The following is a 23,982-nucleotide window of genomic DNA, read 5'->3' on the forward strand; positions in this document are numbered from 1 at the left end:
ACAAAACATCAGGTAGTCAATACAAAATATCAGGTAGTCAATACAAAATATCAGGTAGTCAATACAAAACATCAGGTAGTCAATACAAAACATCAGGTAGTCAATACAAAACATCAGGTAGTCAAAACAAAACATCAGGTAGTCAATACAAAATATCAGGTAGTCAATACAAAATATCAGGTAGTCAATACAAAATATCAGGTAGTCAATACAAAACATCAGGTAGTCAATACAAAACATCAGGTAGTCAATACAAAACATCAGGTAGTCAATACAAAATATCAGGTAGTCAATACAAAACATCAGGTAGTCAATACAAAATATCAGGTAGTCAATACAAAATATAAGGTAGTCAATACAAAACATCAGGTAGTCAATACAAAATATCAGGTAGTCAATACAAAATATCAGGTAGTCAATACAAAACATCAGGTAGTCAATACAAAATATCAGGTAGTCAATACAAAACATCAGGTAGTCAATACAAAATATCAGGTAGTCAATACAAAACATCAGGTAGTCAAAACAAAACATCAGGTAGTCAATACAAAACATCAGGTAGTCAAAACAAAATATCAGGTAGTCAATACAAAACATCAGGTAGTCAATACAAAATATCAGGTAGTCAAAACAAAACATCAGGTAGTCAATACAAAACATCAGGTAGTCAATACAAAATATCAGGTAGTCAATACAAAATATCAGGTAGTCAATACAAAACATCAGGTAGTCAATACAAAATATCAGGTAGTCAATACAAAACATCAGGTAGTCAAAACAAAACATCAGGTAGTCAATACAAAATATCAGGTAGTCAATACAAAATATCAGGTAGTCAATACAAAATATCAGGTAGTCAATACAAAACATCAGGTAGTCAAAACAAAATATCAGGTAGTCAATACAAAACATCAGGTAGTCAATACAAAATATCAGGTAGTCAAAACAAAACATCAGGTAGTCAATACAAAACATCAGGTAGTCAATACAAAATATCAGGTAGTCAATACAAAACATCAGGTAGTCAATACAAAATATCAGGTAGTCAATACAAAATATCAGGTAGTCAATACAAAATATCAGGTAGTCAAAACAAAACATCAGGTAGTCAATACAAAATATCAGGTAGTCAATACAAAACATCAGGTAGTCAATACAAAACATCAGGTAGTCAATACAAAATATCAGGTAGTCAATACAAAATATCAGGTAGTCAATACAAAATATCAGGTAGTCAATACAAAACATCAGGTAGTCAATACAAAACATCAGGTAGTAAACATCAGGTAGTCAATACAAAACATCAGGTAGTCAATACAAAATATCAGGTAGTCAATACAAAACATCAGGTAGTAAACATCAGGTAGTCAATACAAAACATCAGGTTGTAAACATCAGGTAGTCAATACAAAATATCAGGTAGTCAATACAAAATATCAGGTAGTCAATACAAAATATCAGGTAGTCAATACAAAATATCAGGTAGTCAATACAAAATATCAGATAGTCAAAACAATACATTAGGTAGTCAATACAAAACATCAGGTAGTCAATACAAAATATCAGGTAGTCAATACAAAACATCAGGTAGTCAATACAAAATATCAGGTAGTCAATACAAAACATCAGGTAGTCAATACAAAATATCAGGTAGTCAATACAAAACATCAGGTAGTCAATACAAAATATCAGGTAGTCAATACAAAACATCAGGTAGTCAATACAAAATATCAGGTAGTCAATACAAAATATCAGGTAGTCAATACAAAATATCAGGTAGTCAATACAAAACATCAGGTAGTCAATACAAAATATCAGGTAGTCAATACAAAATATCAGGTAGTCAATACAAAACATCAGGTAGTCAATACAAAATATCAGGTAGTCAATACAAAACATCAGGTAGTCAATACAAAATATCAGGTAGTCAATACAAAACATCAGGTAGTCAATACAAAATATCAGGTAGTCAATACAAAACATCAGGTAGTCAATACAAAATATCAGGTAGTCAATACAAAACATCAGATAGTCAATACAAAACATCAGGTAGTCAATACAAAACATCAGATAGTCAATACAAAACATCAGGTAGTCAATACAAAATATCAGGTAGTCAATACAAAACATCAGGTAGTCAATACAAAACATCAGGTAGTCAATACAAAATATCAGGTAGTCAATACAAAACATCAGGTAGTCAATACAAAATATCAGGTAGTCAATACAAAACATCAGGTAGTCAATACAAAATATCAGGTAGTCAAAACAAAATATCAGGTAGTCAATACAAAACATCAGGTAGTCAATACAAAATATCAGGTAGTCAATACAAAACATCAGGTAGTCAATACAAAATATCAGGTAGTCAATACAAAACATCAGGTAGTCAATACAAAATATCAGGTAGTCAATACAAAACATCAGGTAGTCAATACAAAATATCAGGTAGTCAATACAAAACATCAGGTAGTCAATACAAAACATCAGGTAGTCAATACAAAACATCAGGTAGTCAATACAAAACATCAGGTAGTCAATACAAAACATCAGATAGTCAATACAAAACATCAGGTAGTCAATACAAAACATCAGGTAGTCAATACAAAACATCAGGTAGTCAATACAAAACATCAGGTAGTCAATACAAAATATCAGGTAGTCAATACAAAACATCAGGTAGTCAATACAAAAGATCAGGTAGTCAATACAAAACATCAGGTAGTCAATACAAAATATCAGATAGTCAATACAAAAATTCAGGTAGTCAATACAAAACATCAGGTTGTCAATACAAAACATCAGGTAGTCAATACAAAACATGAGGTAGTCAATACAAAATATCAGATACCATTTATGGTCTAGTGTCAGGTTTGAGTGCAGCTCTTTTAATACCTTTATTTGTAATTAAGTCTGTTAATGTAATAGTAAATTATATTTTGAAGAAAATGTCAATATCTCTTGAGGGACAGATCTGTGTAAAACTCTTTACTATACAAGAGCATTAAAGGCTGGGGTAATGTGGTTTTCATGTAAACCATATAAGAGATGTCGAGTTTGATCCCTAGCAAGGGTATATTTTATAATGTACTATGTGGGCTCATCCAGGATTTGACGTTTGAGGGGCATACTACAGGGGTGCATCTTGAAGCCTGGGCCTTCTTCCACAGAAAGCCTCAAACTAGGGTCTAAGCATAGCACAGGGTTGTGGGACTTCCTCAATGAAAAAATGGCCTATATTTGTCTTAAATTGGTACATTTTGAGTACTTTATGAATAATTTCTCTTCTGCATTGACACGAAAATTTTGCTTGGACAATTCTAGCTGGGAGAGTGCGCAATTGGTGCACATTCAACCCTCAATAGTCCTATTTATCTCATTATATCATTTATTCTGTTTATTTTGGCAGATATGTTCACTACTTTGCGGGTCTACTCTCCGGTGCAATACAGATCAACAGCAGTGCCCTCTACCTTCACCATATCTTGATCCACGGTGTGCCCAACTTCGACACCAACGGCGGGTGTCGCCCCTTCATCAAAGTCTACCAAGGAATGCATCCCATCTTTACCTCTGGTGTTTAGTAAGTGTAATAATTTGTTTAATTGTCGGTAAGGTCAAGGTCATGGCATATTGCCCATGTTTGACATCAACGGCGGGTATCGCCCATTCATTAAAGTCTACCAAGAAATACATCCCATCTCTACCCATGGCGTCTAGTAACTGTATTAATTTGTGTGTTTGTCTGTAAGGTCAAGGTCATGGCTTAATGCCCTAATTTAACACCAGAAGAGAGTGTCACCTTCATCAAAGTCTACCTAGGAATGCACCCTGTATTTTCCTCTGGCATATAGTAAGTTATTATAAGACATATTTATATTAGATATAACATTTACGTGTTTTGTGAGCATTCTGAACAACAAGTAGCTTAAAAATTGCATGGAATCTGGTAAACATCTATGATCTTACTAAGAGCCAAGCAAGAATCGAAATTGCAAGGTGAAAGTCAGTATGCTTCAATGCTTTGTTTTCATGCACCCATGTAAACTTTGAACAAAACATATAAATCAAGCTGTCCATGTTTTTTTGGTAATTTAAAAATGTTTTTGACAGGTATATTTTATAGCCATGTAACATTATATAGCCATATACTATCTGGTAATGTTGCTTATAGTGGATAACTAATGAGGTATGTCCAACCAGGAGAGTAGGCATGATTTATTTCACACTCTGCCAATGTGGGATGGCCAGATAATGCCAGGGTGATTGTCCTGAAACATGCTTCTAATGAAGTGAACCTTGTTCAGATAATGTGCATTGTTGTTGATAAAATCACATAGTTTCAGGAATGTTGGTAGCTGAAGTATGGTATTGACAATACCATTGTTGTAGCTGTAGTCATCAGCATCATGCATTCATGTGACTGTTGGCCGTACCTGGGAAACCACTGATGAAATTCGCATTAATCTTGTTTCACCTACATGTATTTACAATGACAATGCACATCATGTATACCAGGTTCTATCACTGCAGCTTAAATAGTGGTGATTTATATCCCTTGTACTTCTAAAATAAGCTGAGATTGTACTTTCAAGAAGAACTAAAAATGTAGTGCACAAAAGCTTTTACTAAAATAAGGCTAAATATATTCAAATGAAACTTTTTACATGCAATGCCATGGCCAATTTGCGCCTGTTGATCAAGGCCCATAATACTGCCTTTAAAAATGTTCAGTTATGGCCCTTCTTTGACTGAAAACAACAACAACAAAAACAGATGAGCATTAGCTCAGTGGCACTCTTGTTTTAATATGTTGGTTCACTCCCCTGTATATCAACCTTTAAAAACAACTTATTCAAAGTCATGCATGTTGTTTATTAAACATAGAACAGGGCTATATGGTAGCAATCATCGGATGACAATCATCATCAACATTCTGGCTACAGGTCACAGAAGCTACTGCCCTTAGATGACCTAGGCTATCTACAGAATCACCTACTGAAACAATACAGCATTTAATTAACTGCATTCTGATAAATGCATACCAGTCCTACCCCTGCCCTCCAAGCTAATTTGGACATTTTGTAGATTAATGTGTTTATCAAACATGATGGTGGTGTGAAAGTGCGGGCAAATGTCAGACCATCTTAGAAATTGAGCGCCTTATTTAAGCTATTGTGATCATTGTAATGATATTCCTTAACCCTATCCATAGTCCCCGTAACAGTATTTATGGTAAACCATTTGGTTCAAAACTGAAATGATAGCCTATTATATTTATAAACAGTCCCTGCCAGTGTGTGTGTGTGTGTTTAACAGTATGGTGCTCTGGTCAGGATAAATAATTATGGTTTCTCTATTGAACCGTTCTTGTTATGCTTAAGACTTTAATTGTACTATTAAACAGGCCCCAATTTCTCGAAACTTCTTAAGTCCCTTATAACAGGATTAAGCTAATCTCACTATTTTTGTTGTTCTATAAAATGTGTTATATTAACTTCTTGAAGAATTTTTAGAAATTATGTAGGAATAATCTGTATGATTATCAGAAAAACTATTTTTCATTAATCAAAATCCATTTTTAGTATGTATTTTGGCTTATTGAAATAAGCGACTTAAACCTGTTAGGCTTAAGAAGTTTCGAGAAATTGGGGCCTGGATCTTTGCTAATTTAGATTTCTAGGCTTGTCCATGTAGTTTCCGTTGTATCATTTCCACTATATTTTCCAACGCTTGTCATGTTATTATTTCTACAATTTATTCATGTTAATCACCATTCATGGTAGTTGATTTTAGCCATCATGAACAGAACAGAACAGAACATTTATTTACCAGAAGATCATAGACCCACGTGTCCTCTTGATCATACCCCAAATAGCCACTTCTCATTACAAAGTGTTTGACCTTCAGACGTCACCTTTTGATTGGGATATTGTTGACAGTTTCTTTCTTTCCCCATGTTCTTGGCATGGTTTCCAAAGTAGTTACACTGTTGTTATTGCTCAGACTGTTTGTTACCTATTAGCTAAATGGTGTTTTGTTCATTGATATGTTACCACCAAGAAAACCACCAAGATAAAAAAGAACACCATTGTAACAAGTGGCTTTGATGGCAAAGGTCAATATCTCTCTGGTAGGTGGCTGATTTTTGCTGACATTTAACAGTTCTGTTTGTTGTGGAAGTAGATTTACTATGCTGAAGTGAATGGGTCATGCTAGTAGATGCTGTCTAAGCAAGTTGATGCCCAAAGGTGAAATGAGGAGACAGTGAGTTTATTTCCAACCAATTTAATTCTATCAAGATCTTGTCAGCTAAAGTTTGTTTCAATGAATGCATATTACCTGCTTGAAACATTTGTGATGGGTTTTCAAACTTCAGTAAACATTCTTCCTCTTTGATGGTAGCAATGGGGATATCCTTGAGCAGGGTTACCATAAAAAGAACATAAGAGGAATATTTCTTTCTAAAAATAACAATTTTCTATTTTTAGCAATGTGCATCTCCATGTGGCTGGGGATTCCCTGTAAGGGATATACTAAGGGGTGTTACCTAATACCCCGCCCTCCCCCCACCAAACAATAGGAAAAATGCTTTCTTGAAGTAATAATTTTCTGTTTTAAGCTACATTTGTATTTTGCAGACAACATGCAAAAATTGTGCATCTCCATTTAACTGGGGATACCCTTAAGAGGGGATATCCTCATAAAGTGAAACAATAACTAGAACAATGCATGCAGTCCCCTTTCTAAAAATAACTATTTTCTATTTTCAGCAATGTTACAGACAACATGCAGAAAGTGTGCATCTCCATTTCACCGGGGATTCCCCTCAGAGGGGATATCCTCATAAAGTGTTACCATAAAAAGAACAATGCAGGCCAGAGGGACATTATTTGGGGATGCCAGTTCCATACATGTGCAATTTCCCACAATTCCTTGGTATTCAGCAAAAATGAACTCGATGACGCGATAAACGGTATGTAATATTTCCTTGGAACTTTCCTTCCTATTTGCACAAGTATACTATTAAAACATACCAGGCCGCAATTGATGTTTTTAACAGAAGCAAAGCTTAGATTGTTTTGCTGACAAACTGCTGTTGTATTTTTAGACATTTGTTACAATCAGGCTTAAAAAAATGCCTAATTGTGTTTATTCATAGAGCGCTCTAGTTAACATAGATTTCCATTTATTTTTTTCGGGGAGCTGTGAAAACAATTTTATTTTTGCCTTCATTAACTATTGTTTATGCTCTACATTTCATCCAAAATATAATGCACACAAGATTTTGATATTTGAACAATTGTCATGGCGATAACCATCTAAACTTATGCATGTTTTTATTTCAGATCCGCGTTTTCCCGACCCAGGCAAAGTCGAGTTTGTTTTTGGCAATAACTCAGAAGGCTTGGTTCAAGGTATGCATTTCCAGGATTTTTTTCATATTAAGTATAAGTTAAAACTTACATCATTTGATTTTAGAATAAGAACTTAAATTTACGTGAAAATCATGATCTCGCAATATTTTTCATATGCTTGTTAAAAGTATTGCTACATTACGCTTCATGTTCATAGTGATACTAAATGTGTTCATTGTAGCGGGAAAATGTTTAATGGTTTTCTGTAAAAAATGTTCATGGTAAATGGATAAATGTTCATGGGAGTGTGGAAAATGTTCATGGTAATGGAAATATGTCAATGGTACTGGAAATATTTCAGTGGTAATGGAAATATGTTCATAATAATGAAAATATATCAATGGGGAAAATAGTCATGGTAATGGGAATATGTTCATGGAAATGGAAAAAAACATTCATGGTAATGGGAATATGTTCATGGAAATGGAAAAATATTCATGGTAATGGGAATATGTTCATGGAAATGGAAAAATATTCATGGTAATGGAAATATGTTCATGATAATAGAAATAAATGTCACCAGTTATAATCTATGACACTGTACCTTAACTTTATTTTTCAGTGGCGGACTTCAAGTCTGACGTCACGGTTCCAGTTGACGACTCCACAGAAGCAATGACACGCTGGGACTCCTACGAGAACTTTGGAAAAACTGAAGGCAAACTCACAGGTAAAAATAGGTCATAGGTTAATTTCAGCATGTTTTTCAAATGGTGAATTATATCAGTTTAGACTAAACATACATGATGTGTATCTCTACTTTAAACATTGACAAACTCTTACCGAAGAGGTCCCCGATCTTTTACTTTGGATTGATGAAATCTGACTGACATGATAAGATGGCTGAATTGACCAAATGCATAGCTATTGTTGATTAAATTGAATGTCATAATTTGACGCATAAAAACAACTTGTATTTCGGTGATGCACAAACAATCAACAAGCATATCTTTTGCACTATTGCTAGGGAACAATTTGCATCTAGAGTTCGCATGAACAGTTGGTTCAGCACGAACAGTTAATAACACTATTCCCTTTGTTGCTAGGCATTGAAGCATATTATGGAATAAATACATCATGTATGTGATGGTACACTTGAAAGAAAAGGAAAGCCCAAAGCACTACTTTTTTGTCATAATTAACCAAGCTGTAATTGCACATCTATCTTGCTTATCTTGAGATTTTTTTGGCAAAAGATAACATTATGATTTTAATTGAGTGTAACTTAATCTTTTGATGTTCTTGAACAATTTGGCACCTGTTCCTGGGATAATTTATTTTCCTTGTAAATTAAAGTTTATCTTTTTCTCTGATGGGTTCATGGGTTTGCAATTAATTCTCAGGATTCGGATCATAAGAGGTATGTGTACCATACTGACAAAAAATCAAGGGGAAAATAAGGCTTCATAATGTGTACATGTGTATGTCCTGTGTTGGGCTTATTATTTGTGGGTATTTCATTTCTCCGATTCAGGGACTTTACCATGTAGTTTAAAAATGATTGACCTGACTGAAAACTGTAAAACAAATCCAGCCTTTGTTTACAGAGCACTTGATGATGTTGTTTTTCCCTTTTGCACTGCAGTAAGGTTGCACTAAACTGATATCATAAGTAAGTTATAATCCACTGCCCTATTAAACTGCAGAAGGTTACACAAAACTGATACATTAACAAGTTATAACCTACTTCTTTATTACACTACAGTTGTTTACACAAAACTGATACCAAAAACAAATCACCTTAATCTCATAATTAGCATGCAGCTCTAAAATGACTTTTTTATAAAAAAAACAAAAACAACATTCTTCGTGTTAAAGGTTTTTTATGGTTAAGTAGAATAATGGTGACTCACATGACCTGGGTTAGCAACCTTGGTAAAAGCAAAGATCAGTATCATTTTTGTATACATAAAGTTTTTTTAGTCTTACAAAGCCTTCTTCTTGATATCATTGGTTTAATATTGGCAACATTTGCCAGACACCTAGGTAACTAATCTCTTCAGTAATGTATTCCTGCTTTTCATTTTTTCTGAATGACTGATAAGCACCGCCAGATAAAATTGTTACATATATTTACTGTAAGGGTTATTTTTGGCATTTCTTGTCTTTCAAGATGGAAGTATAGATAATTGGTGTGAAATTGTTGAGCCTTTGCCATTTTTTTCCTTAATCTGTGAAGTTCTAAGGCTTCAGAGAAAACTGTATGAAAAGCTAAATTTCTGTGTTGGTTTTAAGTTTTGCAAAGAATGTATTAGTTATCTGTTGTACATGAACACTCATTTCTATTTGCTTGATTTCTTTGAATATACAGTTACTTTTGTTGTCATTTATTTTCTTGTCTCTTTCTTGAAAAATGAAATTGTCATATTGCTTAAAAAGATCTATGAAGCATTTTACCATTATGTCAGTGAAAAATGCGGACGAAAAAAAGAAGGTTCTAACTTGGCGTAATATTAAGAGAAACAGCCCAAGTATGGGCATAATAATGAATGTTGTGGTATGTTAAAATTAAAAAGTACAGTTGTAATGGAGATTTCATCAATTCTCTGATGTGGTTATGTTTGAATTAACCTCAGGCAAGGCTCATAAACCAGAAGTATATACATAGAATTGTAGGATGAATATTGATAATACAACTGAAGTAAGATAGAAGATCAGTAATTATGAGTGGGCTTGTAACTATTAGAAACATGTACACACCTTAGAGAGACTAAATAATCACTTACAGCATCTACTGGAGTCTGGATTTAGGCTCCGTCCCTATGTAGTAGATGGTTTGTGGTCAACCAAGCCTAAAAAGTTGGTGTCCTCTGGGTACTTTGGTTCCCCCCCCACAGCATAAGACCACACTGTTACGTAATATTGTGCCAACGAGAGTGATTAACATAATGTTGTAATAACTCATTTCAGAATTGTTGTAAGATAAGTTAAAACTAAACTATGTAGTAGAACAACAACACGATACATACTATTAGGATCAGTGAGGCCCTTGGATGCCAATGTTTTAATTATATATATAGACAAATATTTAAAAATACACTTAAAATTATATTCTGAAAGATATATTCATCTCTGTGTATATAAACTCTGCTATGTGGCTATGCTTATAAGCAAGACATTTATTGCCAGGAATGCAATATCACAGTGTCGACTTGATTTAAAAATATATTTTTATAAAGATAATATAACAAAAAATTAAAATCATGTTCTAAAAGATATAATTGTCTATGAGTCTGTTGTGTGGCTGCGCTTATAAGCAGGTATGGTTGCCAGGTATATCAGCGCTCACCTGGGTTTCTCCTGCTGTAGGGCTGTGAGTTGGCATGGTTTCCTGGTCGTACTATATGGTATTGCATGTTTGTGAGGAATTGTTTTGGAGATCATAATTTCTCTGTAGTTACATTACATATTCATGAACAGTATTATTTTTTGCAAGATGAGCTTTTGATACAGTTTTTTTTATATAAAATTATTGTTACCAATGATTTTTTTATACATTAATTATGATCCTCCACTGATGGACTTATTGTTGTATTGAGATTTTTAAGTGAAAGAAATATGCCTATTTCTATTTCTGTCTAAATGATTTGGAATTCTATATTTGGATTATTGAACACATGATAAAAGCCATTGATTTAGTCAAGGATTTGTTTTCTTGGAAGATGTTCTTTCTATTGTTACAGTTGCTTCTGGGATGTTAAACTGTTTTTCTTCAGTGGAAAATTGTACATAACAGTCATACAAAAGTTCCACTCTGACATTTTCCTCCATAAATAGCCAAATTTCAAACTTTGTTTGCTTCATCACCATGTCATTATGGCCATATTGGAGGATGCTTTGATCTGGAATCAACTACCTGCATGCTGATCTTATCATCATATGCACAAACATTGCCAGCTGTACAGCAACAGCCACAAATCTTCCCCCTGTTTGTAATTAGATCCAGCAATAGAAGTCTACCTGGTAAATGTAGGCATACCCATCAACTTTTTATGGTCCATTTCTGTTCCAATTGTGAACACACTTGTGATTGGGATTTTTTCCATCGTTTTTTTTTGTTGCTTTCTTTCTTTTTCGGATTTATTTCACATTTTCACACCCTCTAATCCCATTGGAGTTTTGGATTTGGATTAAAGTTTTGAACTAGGTAGGTAAGGTGTGTGGATGTTCTGGGGACTGTTAATGCATGTTTGCTTAATCTATATGTGATAGTTTCTTCTAGAGGTCATATGATTGTGTACATGAATAATTAGGATGCCGTGATTCTCAGAGTGCGCTTTAAAGTCATCAGAATAAACAGATGCTTCCAAGTATGTTTCAGGTAGTATTTAATTATTGTGCTCCTTCTTTACATTATGTTTAGTGAGAGTTTTGATGGTTACCTTTTCTTATTTATGTTTTCTGAGTGTTCTGATGGTTCTACTCTCATATAGGTTTTATGAGTGTTTTGATGGTACTACTTTCATATATATTTTATGTAAATGTTTTGACGGTACTACTTTCATATCTTTTTTGTGAGTGTTTTGATGGTATTACTCTCATATAATTGTGTACATGGTGTATATGAGTTGTTCTGAGGTAGGTTGTCAGGAAATGTAATCAAAAGCATGTAAGAAAGTCATAGTGACTAAGTTTTATTATGAGAAACACCCACCATGAAATGAATTGCTGTATTGCCTTTCAGTACTGTTTTACTGCATAAAACAAGGATCATATTAGTATGTGTGCTTTTTATTTTCTTTCTACTTTAAGCAATGCAATGTTGAGTAAATTTAGGGTTTTAACCAGGTTTTAAAAAGGGCATTGTGCTGTAGAAAAGAGGGACATAGTGCTGCAGAAAAGAGGGACAGGGTGCTAAGGGAGAAAAGAGGGACAGGGTGCTAAGGGAGAAAAGAGGGACAGGGTGCTAAGGGAGAAAAGAGGGACAGGGTGCTAAGGGAGAAAAGAGGGACAGGGTGCTAAGGGAGAAAAGAGGGACAGGGTGCTAAGGGAGAAAAGAGATACAGGGTGCTAGGAGAGAGAAGAGGGACAGGGTTCTAAGGGAGAAAAGAGGGACAGGGTGCTAAGGGAGAAAAGAGGGACAGGGTGCTGCAGAAAAGAGGGACAGGGTGCTAAGGGAGAAAAGAGGGACATGGCGCTGCAGAAAAGAGGGACAGGGTGCTAAGGGAGAAAAGAGGGACAGAGTGCTGCAGAAAAGTGGGACAGGGTGGTAAGGGAGAAAAGAGGGACATGGTGTTAAGGGAGAAAAGGGCACATGGTGTCAGGTTGTTTAGAATTTGAACATCAAAAATTTCATAGAAATGATAGGAATTGTGCCTCATTAAAAGTAATGTTAGGTTGTAACTGCTAGATATGAATAGTTTGTATGTATTTATAACCATTTTTTATCAAAGAATATATATTTGATTATTTTAACATTTAATTATGCTATGAAGGCAGACATGTTGGTCTCCATGAGAGCATTAGAGTGCTACCAAAAAAGACAGGGTGCAGAACCCTTCAATAACTCTTTAGCAAAAACCAAACCAGAAGGATCCTACTAAAACAGGACAGGGTGCAGCACCATTCCATACATATCTCTTTAGCTTAAAACCTAGCAGAAGGGTGCTACCAAAAAGGACATGGTACAGCAACCTTCCTTAACTTTTTTTACTGCAAGCTTGAAATAATACAAAGCGAACTTTCAAGAGAGAAAAAATTTGGATTTAAGGCAACTCTGCTGCTTTCCAGAGCTCAGATTTGGACTCCGCCTGCTAAGGAAACATTCCAAGAGTTTTGCTGGCCTCCATTCACCATGACTGCCCCTCTTTCTTCTTGTCCTTCATTTGTTGAACATTTGAGTTGTCATGCATAATTGTCAGACAAGCACAGGTTCAGTTATACGCCTCGTCTCCACTGGTGAGGGTAATTTCCCCCATTTAGGGATTCATGATTCATTTTTCAGCTCCTCATCATTGATGCTGATTATACTTTTGTTAATAAATATTGTGTTTAATTCATAAAGGTTGCTGTGGTTGAAAGGTTGCTGTGGTTGTTGCTGCGGCTGCTGTTGTTATTGTTGTTGCATCATGAAGAGTATATGTCAGTTGTTTACAGTTGAACACCATTGTTTACTTTCAGATTTTTGTAAAACAGTGAATTCTTGTTAAAAGGAAAAGAAATCAACTCACATGAGCTCATGTTTCATTCTGATTTACATTTTATATTTGTTTTTTCTTACATGGTAGTCAGGTTTTCGTCATAAAACCTAAGCCTTTATGGTGGTTTTTCGAAACGCCTGGGTGACTGAGAGGTGTAAAATTTGTTTGTATACTCATCAATTTATTCTGGTGATTTATTCCATGTACATTTCAATTTTACACCCTATGCGTTTGTCATTTTTAAGTTACAACATTTTGAAAATGGATAGCATGTTATAGGAATGCAAGATCAGATAAAAATTTGATGTGAAAATGGATGGTTACCTAGGCGAATTATACATCGGTAAATGACTTTTAATGGTCGCTTCAGTATTTAAGATAATAATGAAATGATTTAAATGATGGGGTCGAGTAATTGATGAGTAATTTTGTATCATCTAAAAGCAATTGTTTATGAATATTATAAGAAAACATAGTGTAAGTAGTTTTGACAGCAAATATTTATTTTCTTAATTTGAAAATAAATTTGCACCTGTTAGAACTTTTATATACTTTTGCAATATTGCACATATTCATCAACACGTCAAGTGGTAAGGTCAGGAAAAAACAAAAAGCTAGATTTTGTGGATACACCCAACAGCAAATAATTTCTGACATGCCAGTTTTTTTATTGTATAAACAATGTGAGAATATGAACCATACTGAGCTGGTTGAAGTACAGGTAGTCAGGTACACTATTTTGTTCTTAACCCTTTCTTAGCAAAAATGTCTAATTTAAGTACTTATGATTCTACTCTTTGTCACAAGAACATGACATCAGCAGTCTCTCAATTGGTCATATTATGCCCTTACAGTGCCAAAGGGTTGATTGATTTATGAATTCTTTTATAAATTCTGTCATAGACAACCGGTGGGGTTTCTTGATGGCCTACAGAATCAGGCCAAAAGAGGTTCATCTTGTCTTAAATTATGTTCATGCATTATATATCACAGGTTTACTTTAGAATTGTTGTAACTCAATATATAACAGAAGGCCTTGCACTAAGCCCTCGATATAATTTTGTTGATCTTTGAAAAGCTTTTGACAGTATAAGTCAATACTGCTGTTAAAATTTCAGTCTTTGACACGATTTTATCTGTGATTGTTATTATGAGCATATGCAATTTTGTATCATAAGTATATCTGACATGATTTTATGTTTAACTTTATATAGTATTTATCATATATTGGAAAGGGTCAAGGCACGTCAGATGTCTCATTAAATTTTGTCTTGTATAATTTGCAACAACATGACAAATTGAATACCTTTCTAATTAAAAAAAAAATGTTTTTAAGTATGAACAAGATGTTTTTTTTCCTCACATACTCTTGTTATTTAGTCATCCATTATATTTATCAAGACTTCCCCCAAAGAGATGCAAAAGTGTGGGCAGGCAATTTACATAATAAACATCATTCTTGGCTCACTTTCAACCTTAAGTGGTTACATTTCTAACAAAACTGTTTGCCGGAGGTTAGATCCATCATGTCTGTTTACTTGTAATTTAATGATATGTTTAATTGACATGAAAAATGTACCTCTTTAATTTAGTTCTTTTTAAAGTGTAATGTCATTTACTTATTCCGAACTGTAACTAAAAGTTTGGATGTGACCATTTTTCATGCAAATCGCAGTTTGAAAACACATGTTGATGGTGTACAATTTTAATTTTATCATGAAATAGTTGTTTGTTGTGGCTTTTGCAATGTTACAAACTTTCTGATGAACACCACATTTAACCATGGATTTTACTTGTCACAATCTGTTTCAGGATTGTGAATTGGAAAATCATTTTCTCAACTTTTTTTCCCTTCAGATTCCTATCTTCACAGTAATTCTGTGATATAATATTTAAAAGAAATAATTGATATGTTTCGTATCTAAGATGTCATCAAAGTTTACAAATTGCATATAAAGGAGTTTCATGGAACTCCCAAGCCTCCTGAAACAGCTTGTCTGAAACATATAATGACATTATAATCTTTAAAATGTTGATGAAGAAAAAAACATAATATTAATAAATTACGGCATATTACAATTTAGCAGTTAATGTAAGATCTGATCAATGATTGCATAGAGATACTAAGTTAAACAAGAGTACCACACATGGTGGCATTATAAATCATCACTTAGCCTAAATATCGATCAACATAAATAGTCAAATACATTATCTTATAAGTCATTAATGTTCTTTTTTTGGTCAGCAAGACTGTTGCACCTCCCTGCAAGTTTTGATTTTAACTGTTTCAAAACAGCATGCAATAGTTACTCACCAATCCATGAAACATTTCATACAACATAATGTATGGGCAACAGATGATGACATTATAAATCATCACAAAACAGATGAGGTAAGACAGGATGGCCCTGATGTAAGTGAGATAACAGTCTCCTGGAGCTTCCCGGGAGGCTATAGAGGATATATGCCTAAAGGTGATAGCCAAAAGGTTTTATCTTCTTTAATATTGTTATGCCATTTACAACCCTTTTGCTTTTCCATTCTTAAAATTTGTCCTCCCTCTATTGAAGCAAACAAGTTCTAAGTGGTTTGATGTTCTTATGGCATGTAGAGCCTTTCTGCATCCATCTTTTCAATACACACTGGAAGATGGGGATAATGTGTAAGGTGGTTGAGATTCCTGCATCATGAGTCATTCACCTGACAGTGGGTGCCTCTCAGAGTCTTCTAGAAGTGGCGGCACTCTCAGAACATCATGGTAGAAGATGAACATGGCTTTAAACTTTTAGACTGGTTCCTTTCATTCATGATCATATTAATTTTAAATTTCACCCTTGTGTTTCAGTGTTGAAACTGTCTTTACTGTCCTGGGACTCGCAGCTAAGACTTTAAAGAAATCGAAGAGTGTCATGTTAGGACTCAGAGAAGACACTGAGGCTTTTTTGGACTTGTTACTTTAAGTTTGCAAATATATTTTCAAGCTTCAACAATTTTACATGATATTAGTTGCACATTGTTATGTGTGGTTCTTTCATTGAAAAGATAAACCCAGAGTCTCATTACCCCTGTCTTGGTCCTCTTGTGATTCTTATGTTTTATTTTTCTGACCATTTTAAGATTTGTTGAAAAAACAACACAGAAACTTATCACAACAGAAACTTATCACAAAAAGCTAAAATCCACTATACAGGCATGATATTTAAATGATGACAAGAGATTCAATGCATTTGTTGTCTAGGAAATTGGAAACATTAGATGGAAACTTGCATCAAAGTTAAGTGTGTAATAACATAGGATGGCCTATGAATATTGAAAATAACCAGAATTAACCCAGACACAAACACAACAAGGACCATTTTCAAAGACATTGATAAACAGGCAAGTGGTGCTGACTCAACAGCAATGGGTCAAAGGCACCTCATAAATCAGGGACCTGACACTGCAGTGTATGCCCACAGATGTAATGGTAATGATTATGTTGTGGAGAGCTGTCTAGACAAGACAAATGACATAGGTGAAACATCAAACTGGCCCACTAAAATGAAAGGTTTATAGCAAAAGTAGTTTATCTCATTCTCACTTAAAAAGTATTTTAGAACTGTTTGACTCTCATTTTTATACTTTTTGGGCTAAAAGCCAGAAGGCTTTTTCTGTTTCTATTCATATTGTCAAGTAGAACGTTTTTGCGTTTACTTTCCACTTAGGCTTGATGCCAGTGACCCTAGGCAAGGGATGGAGGGGAAGAGTTACTGGGCTTGATTATGGCTATAAATCATGGATTGCTTGGTTTAATGCATTTGCAGGGATGGTAATGTTAAGTATGTCCAGATGTGTATGAATGAATTGCTGAGGTTATTCTAGGTAAAACACAACAAATTTAATATTTTACTGAAAATGTAAAGGTGTCATCTCTACACCTTGGGGAAATCCATCACATGCCAAAGAAGTGCCATCAGTTTGCAGAAATTATTTTTTAGCTTTTTAGTTAGAATGTGTAAGTCAATGACATAAATGTACATGTCTGATAGAAGTTTATATTCCGGATATTGACTGTCAAAAATTGTTGGGCTGCAAGTCTAGAATGATGCAGTATTAAAGATAAAACAAGATAACAGGAGCGATCCATTCTATCCTCTTGTACAGGTAGCTAGCTTGGAATCTCGGCACTCCACGGGGAGGAAGTCTGCTGGGCTTATCAGCAAATTATATGGTGAAACCAGTCTCAGAAGTGAGGAACTTATGACTGGTTTACATTTTCGGATTTTCGGGGTGTATTTGATTGTGTGTGTAGGTATTTCCTGGGACAACTCTGGTTTGTACAATGCTTGTGCTGAACAATCGTGAGGAATGGTAGAATATTCAAATGAGATATAAATAGGTAGGGAATTGTAGATGACATTTGGTACCCCAGTTTGTGATTTTTATGAGACAAAAGTGGTTTCCTTCAAGGTTGTGACATTGGAGTAGGTTGTTGTGAGAGATTTTACACTGTTGATTTCAAGATTTTGTGACTTGTGATTTTGACTGGATGTAGTAGGAAGTGAAAATGAAATCAAAGAAAATTGCTGGATGTAAGAAGTGTGAAGAAAGTAAGTTTAAATGCAATAACTTCAGTAAGTTTATGTAATAACTTTAGTTAAATAAATGCAATAACATTAGTAAGTTTATATAGTAAGTTTAGTAAATTAATGCAATATCTTCAGTATGTTTATGTAATAACTTCAGTAAATTAATGCAATAACTTTAGTAAGTTTTTGTTATAACTTTAGTTAATGAAATTAAATCACTTTCGGTAAGTTGATGTATTTACTTTTCACAATGTCTTATAGTACCATGACTTATTATACTTCAAAATGTCTTCAACATAAAGGGAATATGCTTAGTAAGTTGATGTAGTAAATAGATATACCTTTTGTGTACCTTGGTATTTAAAATTTAAAAATATATTTATATATTTATATATAAAGAGAGAAATTGTAATTGAATAATGCTTTCAAAAGTTGAAAAATTATTTGGAGAAATAAAAATGTTACATTTCTTCTAATATTGTTTCAATTATGACAACCACGAAGCTGTAAATCATCTTAATTAGAATCTTCAATAAAAGTAGACAGTGATACAGCTGATTTTGATGAAGATATAGATAGGTCAATAGAAACTAGTGTAGACATTATTGGTGAACAAATAGAGCCACCACTATCAGCTTCAAGATCTATTGGAAAAGTAAAGAGATTAAGATGGCTTGTTAATAGGCTTGGAATTCATTTTGGGAACTCAGTAAGCACTTCTTACATATGGTGAATGCTTGATATGCACTTGATTTTGGATGTAAGTTATTGAAATTATTTACAAAATGAGCTTGTTTTCCCATGGTTTATCCTGATGCTGCACTTATAATTTAATAAAGTAAAAACAAAAAAACTACTTTAAGATGCTGTAAACACTTAAGATTAGAAAGTGTTTGATGCAATTCAATTATTATGTTAAAGATTAGAAAGTGTTTGATGCAATTCAATTATTATGTTTGGTACTTCAAAGCGAACAACAGGTGCAATGATAATGCTCTTACAGAAACAGGAAACGCTAATCTAGACTTAATAATTCTTAAAATAGGGTTTGGAAATGGCTCCATGACTCTACTAACCTAACAACCCTATTCTTTTAGAATCTACAGGTGAATAATTTTCAGGGAAAATGCTTTCTTTTTACATGTCTTGGCAAAGGTAGCAAAAGTTGTAATGAGTCTTCCAATTACTCTATCATAACGTTGATTGCGAAACATCCAGATTGAGTCATTTTCAAACAATCCTGAAGGTAATGTTAAGTTTAAAACAATAAATGACATTCCTGAGGAGAGCAAGAAACCAATGGTTTCTACCTAATGTAGATTAAGGAAACAAATTGTATAGATACATTATTATGTACAATAAAAATAACCTCAGCAAGCTACCCTGATGAAATAATAATCAAGCTAACTACAACACAGCCAATTTTTGAGATAAAAATGAAATAATGTAAGAACAAAATAAAAGCAAATGATATACACTTGGGAAAAAGACATCACTTTTGTCTACTATTATGAGATGATAATCAAACTAAATGAAACACTACAGCTGATGTTGGAGATGGTGTTAGGATGTACAAGCCTTTTATCAACACTTGAGGGAAAAACACCTGACTTTTGTCTGCTATAATGAGGAAATAAACAAAGTTAATGATGGAAATGGCAAAGAAATTATAGACTTCATTATGTTGAACAATGATAAATAGGAAAAAGATTATCTCCACTTAAAACATGTTTATGTTCAGTTTGCGTACAATTACAAATATGAGGGTGAATAAAAAACACAAAACATGGCAATATATAACATAACGTTTAATAATCATATTTCTGAGCAGCTTCTACCATGATGCTATTGTAATGAACCAGCTGATGAGAGAGATGATCATTTGCCATGGCTGGCTTGTAGCCAGTTGATGATGTTTGTAATATGGTCTAATTGAATGATTGACAGGACCAAACACTCAAAGCAATCTTGATTGTTCTCTTGGAATTCTTGATTTTTTTCAGTCTTGAATTGTTCACATGTTTAAAAAAAATATATACTTGAATGGTAACTTGCAAAGTGAAACCCAGTGCTAATATGATCTTAGAAATACTTTAATTTTTTTTGACACTGGTATATACCAGGTATATACTCATATTCTTTAAAATCATCCATTTTTCAGTGCTAATGAACTAGAAAATCTAACATATTCCACATTTCTGAAGTGACATCAGAATAAAAATGCCAAAATAATTCAAGGCAGTTTTATAGTTACAGATAACCAGATATTCTGAAAGCTAACACTACTAATACTAGTAAAATACAAACAACATAACACACATAATGTACAATTGAAAATAATGGGACCTATAACTACTACAATTTCTAAAAGCATATGGCATTAGAAGTGTGTGTCAGAAATTAACCAAATAACATACTTGAACAAAATAGCTGGTATATTCAAGGCTGTGTGTATTGGGGGTGATAATCTGATGAAGATTAGCTAATCATGTTAACCTGTTGTGTTTGATTATACCAGGATTAACATAACATATTACCATCTGGTTCATGTCTGGCTACTGCTTCCATTCATGTCCAGATATTATTACACTAGCCATACTTATAGGGAAAATTGTTTAACTTATTCAGATTTTGATAGCAACTTATATTGACATAATGAATTAACAGGGAACAAATGAAAATTAAACTCGTATAGTTGCAGAACAGCAGTGTTTTTCCTGCCAACATGTGTGTATAAGAGAGGGACACCTGGGTCCCCCTGACCTAGACCTCAAGAGGTGTTTAATGTAATGTATAAACTGTTGTAACTGTTCAAGACACTAGATTTAAAACATATTGCTAGTGAGCTAATGTGTTACCTTTGAACAGTTATATTACATTTGTATCCACTTTTCTTATTCAGTGAACTCTGTCAAAGGCTTTTGTAAAATTAAGGAAATGTGAGAATTGGATGACATTGATATTGCTTTATCTTTATTATGTCTTTTGATGACAGTTAGTCACTTATTCCCATTGATAAAAGAGGCAAGTCACATAGTTTGAAGATATAACTTGATAAAATTACTATGACAATTGTTTAAAAAGATAAAAGATTAGTTCATGATATGCAGTAAATAAAGCAAACTCAGCTTGTGTCAGATGGTTACTTGATACTCTTTAGGAATTAAATTGGATATGTGTGGATGGATACATAATCATGGGTACAACTTTAGGTCAGGTGTTTCTTTAGTTTGACATAATATTTCTCTGAAGAAAATTGTCTCTTTCAGAACATGTATTTTACCAAGTGAATATGTAACACATTAGTTTCACAACTTCTTGACTTGCAAATCAGCTTTTTTTTGTAAATTGTATTTGTTTTCTGCGCATGGAACATGTAAGTAAAGTGTAGCAGACATCAGAAGCTGCGAAATGACTTGCCAAGAAACTTAGTGTTTTGTCATTTTTACTTGGAATTCTGGTTTTCTTGTATAATATTAGCTATACTGATGAATTATCTTGCAATAGTTTGTCTCCTTAGTGCAACAAGTCAATAACGGCATATATAAATAGAAGCAGAAATTGAGTTCTTGCACTAAGGTGACGAGTTGTTTGTATTCACAGTCGGAATGCCACTTTTGGCTGGTGTTGGAGACAGGATAATTTGTTCAGTAGATTCACTTGTGTTTACTGCTAACTTATGCATTTTGCGTGTTTATTTCTGTTCATTCTCTCGTTTTTAATGTTCTAATGTACTTTAAGCTTAATATAATGTTTCAGACTGCCAAACTTACCTGAGGTTTTGTGTGTTATACTTTTGTTAACATAAAGTGATAATACATTTTTTTTTGTTCTAATTTATTTTCATATCACCTGATGTTTCAAGAATTAGATTTTCAGGTTATACTTTAATGGTAGAGGAGTTTGCAAAATTGCATAACATGTTATTATTATGCAATGGCCTGGAAAATCTATCTGTCACAGTGACAAATCATACATTTATTTTTTAAGGAAATATTGTTAGTTGCAGCTACCTACAGTTAAATAGTACCGTGGGAAAATTGACTGACAAAATTTATATAAATATGCATAAGGCATGGGAGACAACTCTTCTTCCAATCAAATCACATGTTGGAATTAAATACTCTTCAATAACCCTGTACTTTCAGTTGTTTCTGCAGGCGAGTGGTCAAAGTAGCTGGTTAAGATTGGCGGAGATTCAACAACTTCTGATCATAAGCTTAAATTGAATTTCTTTGATTATGCAATGGCAACTAAGCCTGATTAAGTGCATTGTACTTTGTCAGCTTGAGTGTAACAACAGGTTATTTATAATAAAAATGGGTAAAGGATGCAGACATATACACTAATGACAAACTCTTGGCGATAGCTCAAAATCTTAGCAAAGTTTTCTCCAATTGCTCAAAGTCTTAGAAAAGTTTTCTCCACATTTTATATAAAAAACATTATGACATCCCAGTGCTGGAAAGAGGCAAAGAGTTGGCCTGTCTTCAAGTATTTTATCTAATGCATCTGAAATGCTTTTGATTTAAGCTGTTGGCTACTGTTACAAATTAAGATTGTGTATGTATAGTGAGCTAGAAAGGGTGAAAGCAGTCTTAACTTAATCAAGACATGTGAAATGAGTCGGAAACATTCTTGATGTAACAAAATCTTTTTTAAATTGCTTTGTACATACATCACTCAAGGCTAAATAACATGGCCATAAATTAAACCACAGCTGATAGCACAGGCAATATTAAAATACATAAGAAATACTCTGTTCTCACAAGGAAAAACAAATCTAAGTCAAATAATATTTGGTTTCCAGTTAGTGCATTTGTTTGCTCACTCATTTCTTACTGAAACATCCCAGGTTGATACCTGGCCGGGGGCGTATGTGAGTTTTGTTGGATACAAATCACAAATCACTAAGCCGGATAAAATGGGTTTTTTCGGATAAAATGTTTTTTTTCGGGCTATCCCTTTCCCCCCACCATACAAGACCACACTCTTTGGAAACATATTGTGCCAACAAGAATACTATATATAAGTTAATATAACTCTTCCTCACAATCGTTGTAAAATAAATGAAGTTTAATTAATAAATGAAGTTTAATTAATAAATGAAGTTTAATTCAAATAGTATTTCAAGGACTAAGGCCTAGAAGCAAGAAATTTATGTCAAAAGAGCTATTGTTCAAATAAAAGTTTTAAGTCATGTCTCCTGTAGCTTCTTATTGAACTCATGCAATTATTTTCGTTCTTTTATTTTATATTTTTGTTGGAAATTTGTATTGAAAATATTTCATGAAATACAAATATTTGGATACAATAATTTGAAAACAATTTCAACATTCATCTAAGACCCTTAACCAGCTCTTGGCCTGAATTCCTCAGACTCAAACTAAGTGTTCAGGATGAGAATGTTTGCTCTATTATCATCCCTAATTACTTGCAGATGCTTTATAAAGCTCATGGATCACATCAATGAATTCATTTAGAATTACTCAGAGCACCGGAAGATGGCTTAAACCACAAATGTATTATTGCCACAGATAATATGATTTCTTAGTCTTAAGATTAACGTCAAGATATTTCTAGCTTTTAAGCCAGGTTTCTGTAATATTAATTGAGTTATGATTGTGTAGGTGTACATCAAACATAGACCAAACTAGATATGCAATAATCAGGTAACTTACTTTATGCAAAGAGGTAGTTATAGTGATGTTGCATTGAACCTGAACAATCTGAGGTTCGACTGGTACAAAACAGTTAATTCTTGGGTTCAGATACATCAGATTTTGCACAGGAAACAGATAAAGAAATCATTGATAGTCTGGCTGCAGATGTGAAATTTGATAGGGCAGATATTGA

At 33.6% G+C, this 23,982-nt stretch overlaps 1 protein-coding gene across 8 annotated transcripts in view; it reads left to right on the forward strand.

Moving 5' to 3' along the window:
* LOC128240721 (tensin-1-like) overlaps positions 1-23,982 on the forward strand; it is a 124,963-nt gene that overhangs the window by 64,077 nt on the left and 36,904 nt on the right. For all 8 annotated transcript variants that reach the window (XM_052957507.1, XM_052957506.1, XM_052957509.1 and 5 more), the window contains exons 8-11: positions 3,410-3,583; positions 6,774-6,976; positions 7,350-7,418; positions 7,981-8,088. In XM_052957507.1, coding sequence (XP_052813467.1) covers positions 3,410-3,583; positions 6,774-6,976; positions 7,350-7,418; positions 7,981-8,088 — 554 coding nt within the window. The remainder of the gene's footprint in view (positions 1-3,409; positions 3,584-6,773; positions 6,977-7,349; positions 7,419-7,980; positions 8,089-23,982) is intronic.

This window comes from Mya arenaria, chromosome 7 (genome assembly GCF_026914265.1).
Source record: "Mya arenaria isolate MELC-2E11 chromosome 7, ASM2691426v1".
Classification (NCBI taxonomy): domain Eukaryota; kingdom Metazoa; phylum Mollusca; class Bivalvia; order Myida; family Myidae; genus Mya; species Mya arenaria.